The following is a 14,375-nucleotide window of genomic DNA, read 5'->3' on the forward strand; positions in this document are numbered from 1 at the left end:
TTTAAAAACCTTAGTGCTTCCAGACATTATCTGAAGGGAATACTTATGAAGAATTACATAGAAGGAGTAAGCCCTGGATGTGGTATGCCATTGACTTCTTAAAACCTTAGCATTTCCAGACAGCTATGAGGGAAATATTTGTGAAGAATTGCTTAGAAGGAATAAGCCCTCAATGTGGCACGAAACAGACAAGATTTTATAGGAAATGGGGATATGGTTTAAATGAAGGCAGCTCCTCAAAGTCCTAAGAACTTAATGCTTAAGATTCAGCATTCTAGGCCAGCAGGAAAGCTCAGGGTGTATAGTACTTGCTGCATATATATGAGACCCTGAGTTCAAAATTCCAAACTCACTAAAAGTCAGGCATGGTGGAGCAGTAGGGTACAGAACAGGTAGAAACCCATGGGTTCCCTAGCCAGGCAATCTAGCCCGATGGCAAGTTCCACATTCACTGAAAGACTGTCGCAAAGATAACATGGAAAGCAATAGAGAAACACACCAGACTATGGTCTCCACGCGCGCGCACACACACAAGCACAGACACATGCACATACAATCCAAGATTCAGCCTTCTGCCTTCTCTGCTAATCGGAGGTGAACAGAAAGCCACCTGACTTCTTGATGACAGTACAGCACTGCAGTCAGTTGCCTAACTGTCCCAAATCAACTCCAGCATCGAGACAGGAAGCATTACTCTGCAGCTACTGCTTTCTCCCCTGAAGACAATGCATGCATAAGATCAGAAAGGAAGGGGGCTGGTGAAAACACCAGGCTAAATTAACCTCCTCTTCGTGGTCCAAAGTCTGGATGATAAAGTCCCCAAGGGTCTGAGTGCGGAAGGGCTCGGCCCCAGCTTAGCACTACAGGAAGCCAAGGAACATTTAAGAGCTGGGGCCTCATGGGAGGTCTTTAGGTCATTGGGGACACATACTGAGGAAGACCTTAGGGCTCAGGCATGAGGGGATGACCCTACCCATTCCTGTGTGCTATACAGCAACAGCTCCAACTGAGCCTCAACTAGAACCTCCAAAGCTCAGAGCCAAATAAACCTGCTGAGCCTGTCAGTTACAGCCGCTACTGATGCTGCCCTCGCCACTGAGTGCCAGGCTGCATGGAAGAATACAGAGAGCCATGCTGTGCCTCACCTCTCCCGTGTGAGCCTGACTATGGGCCACCCGTACACATTTTCTAATTCTAGGAGCTGACGAGTTTCTTCTCTTGCAGGGCCCAGACATGTACAGCTCTAAGATACTGAATGGCAGGAGCTAAGCTCTTCGGTGTCCACCATCTCGTTCTTCGCTCTCACTCTGTGGCCAGTACAAGAAGTGTGACCTCAAGACACTAGGAACTTAGCTCGGTGTCAGGCCAAGTTAGGGTACGTGTGAGGCTCCAGGGTCCTTCAGAGCTGGGTCTGGGATAGCCCCCAGGGCAACAGACCCTCAAGCCCTTCCACATCCATTCTTCCCTCTCCTTGGCACCAGACAGGCGTCCCTGCCTGACAGGAAAGACTTCCGAAGACTTGCTGCCCTTTTGCTCTGGCATGGGGTGGAGTGCAGTGTGAAACCCCTGCTCTTTTCTGGAAACTGGACAGTTGACTCTCCTTGAAAGAAATAGATTGCATTTACAGGAAGAACTGGAGGCAAAAGATGAAAGACGATGGCTGATTAGTCCAGAAAAACACAGAACCACGTATGTACCCGGGACCTACTGGTCACTTTGCTCAAGGACAAATTCTACCACAGCTCAAATGAAGCTCTTCTCAAATCAGCTCAATTTAGCCTCGCCTTCCATTACTTTCTCCAGGAGGGAAAGCCTGCCCTAAGACCTCAGCCCCGCTTCCTGATTGTGTCCTCACAACTTCTGAATACACGGCTTTATTTATTTTGTTCCTGTTTGCTGAAGTCACTCTACAACTCTTAAATGCTCATATTTAAATAAACCTCGCTTCTTTAAGTAATTCTTAGTATTCCTGTTGAGAATCTTTTGGTGCATTCTAAAGTGTCTGGCTTCTTCCTCTAAATGAATTTTTTTCCCCAATAAATCCCTCATTTCCTACTATATAGTTTTATAAAAACTTATACTTTAAAAGTCTTCTGAATAAACTCGTCCCTGACCTCGATGTCAGGACTGTTAGGTGGACTTAGATAATCTGTGTATAAGAATCACGTTGTATGATTGACATAGGTGATTTCATTTCTCTTTTCTTTTTTTTTTTTTTTTTTTTTCTCCCTTCCCTTCTCCCTCTCACTCTGGCCCTGCTCACTCAGGCCTAAATTATTTATTTATTTATTATATGTGAGCACATTGTAGCTGTCTTCAGATACCCCATAAGAGGGCATCAGATCTGATTACAGATGGTTGTGAGCCACCATCTGATTGCTGGGATTTGAACTCACCACCTCTGGAAGAACAGTCAGTGCTCTTAATTGCTTAGCCATCTCACCAGCCCGGTGATTTTATTTCTATTCAAACAATCTACTTACAAAAAGGAGGCCTGAAAATATTAAATAACTTGTCCAAGATCAATGCAAGTGTTAATGCCATGTCTGGGACAAACCATAAGGGCCTAGCAATTCTCAATGACATTGAAATCTCTAAATAGTAAGTGTCTGATGTCGACACATATTACTCCATCGCTGGGTTGAATCCTACTTTAATATAAATCCTGACATACACTGCTGAGGACCACACTCACCAAGAAAGAAGGAGGGAAGAGTGTTTATGGAGAAGGGCAGGAGAAACTACTCTCCTAAAAGTCCATAAACATGGACTATATGCAACTAGTCAGGCTGAGGGACTGGCTGTGGAGTGCAGGACAGAGCGCTTGAGTGCCCTGCTCTACCCTGAATTCCGCAGACTGAATTTTGTTTCACTTTTCGCCGTCAGCTGTGAGCTGTTTTCAAGTGTGAAATCGCCTAACAGAGGAAGCAAAGCTGCCGTTTGACATCTGGGAGCGTGGAGATGAGGCTGCAGAGAAAAATATGTTGGTCCTCTTTAATTCATGCACACATTCACCTATAAATTCTCCAGTCTGATAACTATTCTGCAAGAAATACCAATGTTCATTTCAAGCACTTAAAATGAAGGGTTCACGATGGGTTGAAAGTGACAGTGGAAAATACACAGGCTCTTATTTAAGGAAGGACAGGCGTGTGAGCGAGGGTAGCAGCTTGATAACTAGGATGTAACCAATTCTGCTCATCTGAGCTAGCCTGTACACTGAATTTTCAGTCAGTCTTTGTATTTCACATGGTTAAGAGTATAAGTTCTATTCCTAGCTGCCTTTGATGGAAAAAGATACTGCTATGAAAACACTAACTACAGCCCCTGACATCGTATTTTATTTTTCTATTATACCAAAAATGTTGTAACAAAATTTATTCTATGCTACTAAGTGAGGAAATATTTCAAATCCTTGGGTCAAAAACTTGGTGAAGCTGTGGTTTCTATAGCATTAGAAATAAAATCCAAGTTGCCACGGAACGAGCAAGTGCTCTAGAGAAAAGTCAGCAGCGCCCTGGCCTCTGACCCAACACTGGTCCCAGTGCTGTTGGCCTACTCAGTGCTGCGGGCCTACTCAGTGCTGCACACCCTCTGCCTACCTGGCACATCACGGCCCTGCTTTTCCTCTTTCTCCTCGACATTCTGTGTGTCTGTGGTATGAAAGGAGGCCATTTACCATGAGCGATATTTATTTAATAAAAAACCTTGCGAGGTAATTGAAAGACACAAAATGAACCTGAACGGTCCGGCTTTGAGAGCAGGGTTAAGTCGGCTCTGTAAATTCGTATTCTCAAGCTCCGCTTCATGGACCCGCAGCTGCGGCCATTTGAAGGCCAGCTCTTCCACAGACACAGACAGACAGAGTTCCATGGGTTTTGTCTTTGTGTTGCTAGATCTCTTTGCTTTAACATAAAAGGCAACTTTCTTTTTTCAAGTTCTTAGTTTTATTGCAGAAACGTGTGAGCCCTAGATGCCTTCGCAGCCATGGCTGGAGGGCCGTGGCTTTAAATCTAAGATCACAAAGTTGGCAGAAGCAATTCTTAGACAACAGAAGGTGAGCATTTGCATTTCAAAATTTATCTATCTTGCTTTTCCCCTCAATTAGACCAAAACATGTTGATTCCCAGGTTTCTGCGAGTGTTTTCTAGTCTAAACTTATTTATAGAACAGAATAATGGCCCCCCTGCTAGTCTGGCATTTGCTCAAGTTTCTGTCCATGTAAATCGAATCTGTTACTGGAAATTTTTCTCAAAATATCAAGGCACATCATCCACAAGATAAAAGAATACAGTGAGAGTATAAAGTACAGGCAGGTGGGTGATGTTTTGTGAACAAACAGATGATAAGGATCCTGGGAGGGGGAGGAAGAGAGGGAGGGAGGGAGGCAGGGTCAGGCCACACTGGACAAACAGAGGGCAAAGCTCTACTCAGCCCCCTCTGGACTTTACTACATTCTAAGCAGACAGCAGAGCCTTGGCTTTAGTGACTGTCTCAGCAGGGCTCAGGTCAGAGTTGGGGGATGGGGCGAATGTGGGAGAGGGAGATTGCTGCCAGGGACTCTATTTACCTTCTGCTGTGTGGTCACCATCCACTGAAATGCTGGCCCATTGCCACTGCTCTCTCCCACTAAGAAGGAAGACTACTTACTCACAGGCAGAGCCTTTCGGTTCTAAGGGATGCTTTGCAGCTTGAGGCTCCGGCCCTTGAGGATTACGATGTGAAGGCTCTGCCTCTCTAGGTTTGAGGTCTTGTTAACAAGAAAGAGGGACCTACTTTTCTGGGTTTCTCCTTGTTGCTAAAGTTGATCTGCCCAGAGGGTTGGAGGAACAACCCCTGTTGCTCATGCACTGAGCAGCTAAGCAGCTGGAAGGTGCAATTCTTTCATGCAAACAATTACAACAAAGCCTCTCTTTAGACTACAGTTTGGCTGGATTTTTTTTCCCCAAACGCTGTGAAGGACAACCTGGAAGGGGACTGCAGAAATCGAAGAATCCATTAATGGTGTACTGCCACCTGCTGGTCAAACGTGAGGAGTGGCATTCCCGGAGAAAAGAAGTCAGGACTTGGAAACTGGTGAACGTGGAAAATTGTTAAACCTGGAATTGTTAACATGGAACAGTAAACTTAGAAACTGATAAACTCAGTATGTGAAACCGAGAGCTAGTGTGGAATAGAATTATCCCATCATGTAGAAACTCTCAGATGCTAAAGGAGAACCGGCCTCGATGTGCTCCGATGGCAAATAGCCCAACAGCCACTGCTCAGGACAGAAGCATGCACCCACAACACGTGGCTCTAATTTACACGGCACACTGGATCCCACCTCAGGACAGAACACACTTTACTCACAGGCTCTTCCAAATTTAAAGTGGACTCTAAAACCTCCAAATTCACTGTAGTTACCAAATATATCCATAGTAGCTGGAGCCTAAAGTGTTAGTTCCTGTCAAATTAGAAAGTGGCACCAGTGACCGCAAGAGAGAGCAAGCGGTTTCTACAGTGTTTCTGTTACTCATTAACTACGTAACAGCGCTGGCTCACAAGTACTTGTCTGGGGGAAAGTCTGGGGATTCGCATTGGGTTGAAAACCTGCTGTTCCTCAGCCCAGCAACTCTTACCAAGGAAAGTTTTCCCTAAAAATAATAAAACCTTTCATTCCTTATTCTCATGGTTTCCTGTGAAGCTGAGCTGAGGAAGGTGAGCAGCAGCACAGTGGTGAGCTAGTACAAACTAAAGACCACGTACCCTGGAGCCTGTCCACCCCATCGGCCTGAGACGCCTGGCAGCCAGTGGGCGAGGGATGAGTAAACTCTGCTCCTTTCTGAGACTTAGTGCTCAGCAAAGGTGAGCGAGCTGCCGGTTTAAACAGCACCCCATGTGCACTGACAAGAGGGCAACGCAAATCCAGAGGATGTGCTTAACCATGGCTACCAACAGAGGCCTGAGCGGCCACAGACATATATCTGTGATGTTAAAAATAAAAAGCAGACCCATATCTTAATAACATTTAAAATCTGCCCATGTGGAGAAGCTTAGGGGACACAAGGCCTTCCTTAAGACACTGCAAAAAACACAATAAGTTTCCAGAGACATATAAATGCTTTTACCAAGAGCAGCGAGTGTGCACAAGTGTGTTTGCACGCCCATACATACATCTTTGGCACCATACAGTTCGAGCCCCTACTTTTCTTCGTTAGGACTGAAGGGGTGAGCAGACCTGATGAGTGTGTGAGCCGCTAGTGAAAACACAACTGGCAGAGAAAAGGAAGAACCACCTTTCAAGTGAAGCGTTTGAGGAGAGTGCTCTAACCTGGGGCACAGTACATTCTCGCGACGGCATCGCTGTCACAGGAATCTTCAACCTCACTCCACCTGCTAAAATACGTTAGCTGAATGTGTCCTAAAAACAAAACGACAGGAGAAATCAAAACATTTTTCTCTTCCATTTTCTGCAGAAGCGAACTGTAATTACTCCTTTTGTAGCTAAAAACAGTATCATTAAGAATAATGGCATCATTAAGCACTAGAAGCTATTACTGGGGGATCTGCCGCACTGATAATGAAGCTCTAGACAGGAAATGAAGATACTAATTACAAGATAAAACGCCTACTCAGTTAATTGGAAGCAACAGCGAATAAAAAGAAATGCATTTGTGAAAGTTCCTGACCTCCGTCATTCAATAAGATGTTGTTTGGGTTCAGATCTCGGCACACAATCCCCTCTCTGTGCAAGGCGTCAAGGGCTACCACCATTTCTGCTGCCCATCTCTGAACGCAGCCCTCTGGGATGAAGAACCTGGAGCTTACTGCTAATCGCTTATCCAGGTCCTCAAAGATCTGATGGATTTCCTTTTCTGCTCCCCTGGCTGCCACACTCCTCTCCTCAGTCTCTGAGTCTCTCTGCAACAGAGAGCTCGGCTCTTCTTTAGTCGGCTCTGTGAACAGCAACACTTCCTCCGACGTGGCAGTGTCTGTGTGTGCGCTGAGTTCTTTAGCACCTGAGCATGGACTAGAAATGTGGAACGGGCTTTCTTGCAAGTCCTGTGCAGTGACAGCTACCTCCACCTGCCCCATCCCGTCAGACTCAGAATGCAAGCTGGAAAAGAGAAACTGGTCTCCTGAGCTACTGTGATCAACTGCAGCTGTGAATAACACCCCAAGATCTGCCTGAGCACTGTGCTCTGGGGTCACACCGCCGGGATGGAATTCGGTGGGATCACTCAGTTGCTCTGGGCCTTCTTTTCCCGGGCTGTGCCACTGTTCAGAATTCAGCCTGAGGCACAGCACGTCCGGGGCTTCCTGCAGTTTACTTTCCAGCCTGCCTGCACTGGCCTTTGAAAACTTAGTAGGGTCCACTGCTGAAGCCTCTTTGGTTGGCTGCAGTTCGCCAGGCAGATTCACAAGAAGGTCGGGCCTTCCTTCCTCAGCACTGCCAACATCCTCAGAAGCAGCCTCTTTAAATGAGATGACTGGGACGGAGTCGGCTGAGCCCCTGCTGATGGAGTCCTGAGCTTCGGTCTTTCCCTTGCTCTGGGAAGGGCTGTCTCCGTCTTCAAGGGTAAAGAGCGCTTTCAAAGGCTCTGCTCTCAGACTGTGTAACTTCTCACCAAAATCCAGTCCCAGGAGCTCACTTGTGCTGTCTTTGCTGTCTATTCTGAAGAATTCCATAGGGCTGTGTTTTGACCTACTGAGGGAATCGGACGTTCGAGGAGAACAAACTGCTTCTAGGTCCTCGTCTCCAGGGAAGAGCTTGAGCTGGGTGCTAGGGCTCGCACTGTCAGCAGTAAGGGATGCTGGGAAACTCCTGACAGCTTGGGTATCAGTATTGTCCCCTTCAGGCTGCAAGACAGACTCCTCATTCAAAGACCCCAGGTCAATCTTTTCTTGCCCATACTCGTTGCATAGTGTCAGGTAGCCAGCTGTGCACTCTTCCTCTGAACTGGAGCCGGAATCCGGCCACTTGGGAGAGCTGTCCTGGCCATCATCTTCCTGGTTGCTATCATCCTGAGAACTCGGGGTGAGACTAGTCTTCAGAGGCAGAACCTTTAACATGCTCCCCGTGTCACTCCCTCTGGACTCGAAGCTGCCGCCGCCCTGCGGACTAGCACTTGGCTGCTGCAGGCACACTTGAGGAGGCATGGATGGTCTTGTTTCCTTAATGTCCAGGCTTTCTCGAGAGCTTCTGTTCAGAAATTTACTGATATATGACCAGAGTTTGCCACCTGTGAACAACAGCAACAAAAAATTAAGATCTCTACATTGGTGGTTACTTGAGCCACTGAAGAAAATGAAGAACTATGATAATTAGCCAAAAAAAGAAGTCAACAAAATTCATTAATATCAAAGACCTAGCATGCTGTATATGTAATAAAGTGTGACCAGCTTCTGTGGACTTCACTAAGTGCAGTGACAATTATTTTAAAAATTATGACCCATTTCTTCCTGTAAAGGAATGACTTGTAATCCCCATATAGATCTTTAAGTCACACACTGTTTAGTCTTCTTCTTAAGTCGTAACTAGTCCACCAGAAATATAGGTGCTGCTTAACGCTGCACCCTGTAGTAGGGAGTCAACAGTACCAGTCCATTCTGGAAATGCCCAGTCTAGACCTGGGGACCAGTGGGTGACCTGGCAGCGGGTGCCTTCAAAAGTGACGTTAACTTTATTCCCATCTTCTGCCTCTGGAACACGGCACATACTTTGTATGAGCAAATATGACTACTAGGGAAGATTAACTGAGCAACTATTAATAAGGTGAGCCATCGAGGGAAGGACAGCCCACGTTCTGACACACCTCTAGACCCAGAACCCACGTATGTCATCTAATGAGCACAAAATAACCCCACACGGCACCCACAATGCCAGCCACAAAGGTGCTCCAGTTTACTATAGAGTCGAGAGGTGTTCTAACAAGAATCCACATGTTTTTTTAAAAATCACAGAAACCATATGGTTAGAAATTTAATTATTAAAGACCATACCAAAAGAATAATTCATTAAATTTGGGGCCAAAGTCTCAAGAAGAGAAAGATGAGTTATGGGCAAGTGAGACAGCTTGACAGGTAAAGACGCTTGCTGCTGAGTCTGACGAAATTCACTTCCAAGGACCTTTACGAGCAGAAGGAGAGAATAAACTTCTGCAGACTGTGCTCTGACCTCTGGGCACATGCCATGATGTGCATGTACACACACACACACACACACACACACCAAGTGAGTGAATGAAATTTTAAGAAAATGAGTTAAAATAAGTCTCCCTACTTAGATGAGGAAGGTGAGTTTTTAGATCAGTTTCCGTTTGCTATTGGGTGTCGGATACCAAGGGAGCTCAACTGAAATACATAGCCATCGTCAGTCAGCCACAGGTGTAAAGAAGCATCTACTTCACAATTCACCCCAAGGAAGTCAGTGAGGCTACAAATCAGCTGACCCTGCCCTCGCCATGAGGAGCAATGCAGTCAGTGCCAGAGCCTCACATCTCTCTCTGTCTCTCTTTGTCTCTGTCTGTCTCTCTGTCTCTCTCTGTCCCCCCCCCCCCAATGTCCCCTTTTGTCCTCTTTATAGAGTATATGTTCAGGGCTTCAGAGTTCCCCCTACAAATGTACTAACATGTGAGGATCCACCCCTGGCTTAATTGTGACTGCCACAGTCTTTTGACACTTCACTGTGTGAAGCTATGAAGGTGAAGCCTGGATTTCACTGGAGACCCCAAGATGTTGGAGATGCCAGAGCTGTGGAGTACCTGCCAAGGAGAACTGCTAACAGGGATCGGAACCAGCCTGAGAGAGAGAAGTGTGCTGCAGTCAACAAAGCTGAAAGGAGTTGGAGCTCTGAAGAGCCCTTTGACATGAGCCACGGAGCTGCAGAGTTTGGAGTTTGCCCGGCTGGTCTCAGGTCTTGCTTTGGCCCCGTATTTCCTCACTGCGCTCCCCTTCCTCCCTCTGGAATGGTGATATACAACCGTGTCATTGTATGTGAGAAGTATATGATTTTTTTTTTCATTTTGATTTTACAGGGGGCTACAGTTAAAAGATTGTTATAAGTTCCAAAAGAGACTTAAACAATATTGAGATTCTGATAGTCTATGGGGACTTTTGAAGTTGGACTGAATGCATTTTTGTATTATGATATGGCTACAAGCCTATGGGGACCAAAAAGTAGTATGTGGTGATTCAAATAAGAATGTTCTCCCTGGAGGCTCAAATAAATATTTGAATACTTAGTCATAAGGTAGTGGAACTGTTTGAGAAGGATCAGAAGGATCAGGAGGTGTGGCCATGTTGGAAAAAGTGCATCACTTAGGGTGGGCTTTGAGGTTTCATAAACCCACACTAGGCTGAGAGAGAGAGAGAGAGAGAGAGAGAGAGAGAGAGAGAGAGTCAGTCTTCCTCTCCCCCCCACCCCAACCTGACACCTGTGGATCAGAATGTAACTCTCAGCTCTTGCTCCAACTTTAACTCACAATTAGCATCCTATCCTAACATTTTCATGAGAAAATGAGTTTAAATGATTGTGCAGCACAGCTGGCCACACAGTAGGTCTAGTTGTGAGCATGTCCTGGGATCCCCAGCATGCACTGGCAGATGGCTGGGGAACATGAACATTTCTAAGGTTCCTGTGCAGCCTGCTAAGTTGCTCTGCCAGAATCCCCTCCACACACAATAGACAATTCAGCTCCTTCCTCAGCAAGCTACCTGTACCAGACATCAGCAATTAGCTGTTTTATTAATCATGGTGACATCCTCTTGAATCCCACTGTTTTCACTATAACAGTTTTAAGTGTGACTGTTGGTGTTTTCTTTGTGGAACCTTCTGGGCTCACGTAAGCCTCCTAACATGAATTATAGAAGCTGGGCTTCCTGGAGGGAAAGAGACTGCCTGAGCCCCTCCACTTTCACTCCTGAGGCCAGATCAGCCTAGCACTCAGTGTGAAGCAGGGCTAGGTGCCCAGCACATCCTCTCCTCCACTGGTAAACCATGAATTCCCAAACCAGAGAACATTATTCCTCCAACACTCCAAATTCCTCCAAAGTGTTTTGCTTTCTTCAAAACCAAGATCAACCCTGACAAACACTTACACATTGATAGCATTATGACATTAACCTAAACAACTGTTGTTCATTAAATCTCAAATAGAAATAGAAAATACTAAAATATTGATCATGCTAACATATCAAGCATAACTGAAATTTTCTAGGCCCCTTTGAAGCACAGGAAATTCTAGTTATTAAGCATCTTAAGCTATAAAATAGTAATTCATAATATTTTAATTAAACCTCTCTGTCTCTTATTTTAATTTATTGGTTTTCTACAAGACTGCACAATGAACAAGTGGATTTGCTTGAACAAACTTAGAACTTGGATTTAACACAGATTATAGCCAAATAAAAATCACCTTTGACCTAGAAATTCCCACTTAAAGATATCTGCCCTACAAATAATTCTTCAAAACAAAATAAAAAATGGACAAAGATACATACATGCAGGTAACAGAACAGTTCATACACCCAGTAACAGAGGAGGAGCTGCATCATGGGAGATGAGCAGAACCACTGCACAGGTCTTCAAGTCAAAAGCAGAGCAGCATCTGCAGACACAGAACACTTAAGGTGCCTGCCACCCTTAGAAACACGCAGTGCCCAGCACACACCTGCAGCTATGTGCTGTACACATGTAGCTGTCTCATCCTCCTTCAGTCCTACTGAGGGCATGGTCACTGCATCTTTACTTGTTGAACAAAAACACAGAAAGGCTAAGAAACGCGCCAAGGCCACAGAACTAGTAATGGCGAGACAGCTCACATTGCCTCATCTACAATCTATACTCCTGGCTAGCTTTGAATTCGCTATAATCTTTCTGTCTTAGCCTTCTAAGCAGTACATCTAGAGAACACTTTCTTCCAAAAAGAAGGAAAGGAATAGAGGGGAGAAGGAGAGGGGTGGGGAGGGGGGAAGCTGACGGAGAGGGGGAGGGGGAGGGAGAGGAGACGGGATGGAAAAGAAGGGGAGGGGAGAGAAAAAAGGGGAGGGGAGGGGAGGGAAAAGAAGGGGAGAGGAGGGAAAGGAAGGGGAGGAAAGGAAAAAGAAGGGGAGGGGAGGGAAAAGAAGGGAAGGGGAGGGAAGGAAAAAGAAGGGGAGGGGAGGGGAGGGAAAAGAAAGGGAGGGAATAGAGGTCTCATTATGCAGTCTACCTAGCCCTGGCTGGCCTGGTACTCACTATGTAGACCAGGCTGACCTTAAACTCATAGGTATCTGCCTGACCCTGCTTCTTGAGTCCTGGGATGAAAGGTGTGTGTCACCACACAGTACAATGTAACCTTTTATAACATAGCTGTAAGCTCAGAAGGTGTCTAATGTGCACTGCTAAGACGACAGGCAGGTGAGAGGCATCATATTAGATCTGTTTGCATTAAAACACAGAAACAGAAGCAATAGGCAGGGTGGCACAGACCTGTTATCTCATCACTATGGAGGCAGAGGCAGGGGGATTACAAGTTCAAAGACAGCCTGGACACAGAAGGATACTGTCTCCACAAGGAAAAAAGAAGCCTCAGCTTCTAGAGCCAGAACGGACGGGAACAGTGGCTGGAACAGGAAGGGCTGCATCACTGCACAGAGCTGGAGCTGCGTGCTAACAATGCTGACACCCTGTGAATGAGAGACTGGTGGAGAAGCTCCCCCATGCCCTGCTCTGCTCTCACAGCCGTGTGCTTCTAACTTCACGGGTCCCTTTTCCCTGACTGCGAACGCGCCACACAGTGGACATTCCACTCGTGGCCAGGCTGAAGAACATTCTATAACCTCTACTCTCTTAACATTAGCACCCACAGCCTTGATTGAAGACTGTTTCCCATCTGCTCCCTCAAACAGAGCTAAGGAAATGGCTAGAGCGAGCAATGGCCATTTGAACCTGTCTTCAGGTTTGTTTTGTGGACACAGGACTGTAAGCACACTAAGACTGTGCCATTAAGCTGTCTTCTGCAGCCCTCCTGAACACATTTCTGTCGTACCTACTTCCATCTGGGTATTAATAAACATCTCCAGGGCTGGGTAAATGGCTCACTCACAAGAGCGCTTGCCAGGCAATCACCAGGGCTTGGAAGAAAGCAGGGTGTGGTGGTGCTATTCTTAGAAGCCCAGATCTCAGAGGATCCCTGGGCCTTGCCAGCTAGCCAGACCAGGCTCCTTGGTAGATCCCAAGCCAAATAAAAAGCCATGTCTCAACACAATATGAACAGCTTCTGAGAGACAACACTTAGAGCTGACTTATGACCTCCGCAAGCATTGCATGCATATGAACATGCATACACATGAACTCTACATGTATGCACACTATCTCTAATTCATGTGTTCAAAACTGAAGCCGCAGACTGTAAGTTTGGCCCCCCTGTGGTGCTGCTGAGGGATGAAGACTTTTGAGAGTGCGCCAGCAAGAGGCTCCTGGAACTCTGTGGCTCACTCTTGAGGAGGGAATTCCTGAAGTTCTCATGGGACCCCAGGCGTGCTCTGGCTTCCCGTCTCACTGTACCACCTGGATCTTGTACACACACCCACGAGTGCTGCCTTCGGTTCTCACGAGGACCAAACAGGTCCCAGCACCATGACCCTGAACATGCTTTCTTGATAAGGTGCCTGAGGCATCTAAGGTGCCCCTGCTCAGAGTTAGAGGATGGCTAATATGGCTGCCCAGCTGCCATCACTCTGCCTAGCTTTCTGCAAACCTCCAAGTTGTTCTTGTGCCTTTCTTCTGATGGGCCACAAGCTTCCATTCCCTACTGAGGAGCCAGGGTGGCCCTTGTGTCACCATGGCTCTGCTGAGCACCCTCATCTTGCTCAGCCAGGTTCTTACAAGCCGTGTAAGTGGCTGTGAGACACCATGGGCCCAGTCTTCCAGCTTCCTGCATCTCTCCTCCAGTCCCCACTCGATTCGGCCAGCATCTGAGCTTGGTGGATAAGACTGCTGCTCACCCACTGAGCTCACTCCTGGCTCTGGTTTGTGTGCTTGCTTTCTCTTGCCAAGGTACTCTTTCCCCACAAATACACACTGTTCCTTCTCTCACATCAAATGCCCCTTTCTCAGTATGGTGATCTGGTGAGAACAGCTCCCTCAGCCCTGGATGGTCCTCTCTCCCGGTTTTCAGCAGCTTTGGATCTTCCCCTGTATGTGGTTACTGTCTGACCCCATCTAAAACACCATGAGGGCTGCATGTGGCAAACTCCGCTGCTTTGCTTTCTGCTGTATCAGAACTACGTCTATGCTCCAGAAAGCAGTCCAGAGGCTTCTAGGTGAGGCAAGTACAAAGAGCAAGAGACTTGCACACATTCTAGCTCTGTGAGCTCTGGGGAGCCGAAGCTGTGAGCCACTAGCACTC

The 14,375-nt window shown here is 46.6% G+C and overlaps 1 protein-coding gene across 9 annotated transcripts in view; it reads right to left on the reverse strand.

The window, feature by feature from the left end:
• The window catches only part of Rps6kc1 (ribosomal protein S6 kinase C1), a 149,408-nt gene that overhangs the window by 22,212 nt on the left and 112,821 nt on the right, over positions 1-14,375 (reverse strand). For 8 of the 9 annotated variants that reach the window (XM_076941606.1, XM_076941605.1, XM_076941607.1 and 5 more), the window contains 2 exons: positions 6,672-8,225; positions 6,314-6,403 (listed from right to left, as the gene is read on the reverse strand). In XM_076941606.1, coding sequence (XP_076797721.1) covers positions 6,314-6,403; positions 6,672-8,225 — 1,644 coding nt within the window. Of the gene's footprint in view, positions 1-4,966; positions 5,100-6,313; positions 6,404-6,671; positions 8,226-14,375 lie in introns of all 9 variants that reach the window. The other variant, XM_076941609.1, reaches the window with a different exon arrangement.

The sequence above is a fragment of the Arvicanthis niloticus genome, chromosome 10 (genome assembly GCF_011762505.2).
Source record: "Arvicanthis niloticus isolate mArvNil1 chromosome 10, mArvNil1.pat.X, whole genome shotgun sequence".
NCBI lineage: Eukaryota > Metazoa > Chordata > Mammalia > Rodentia > Muridae > Arvicanthis > Arvicanthis niloticus.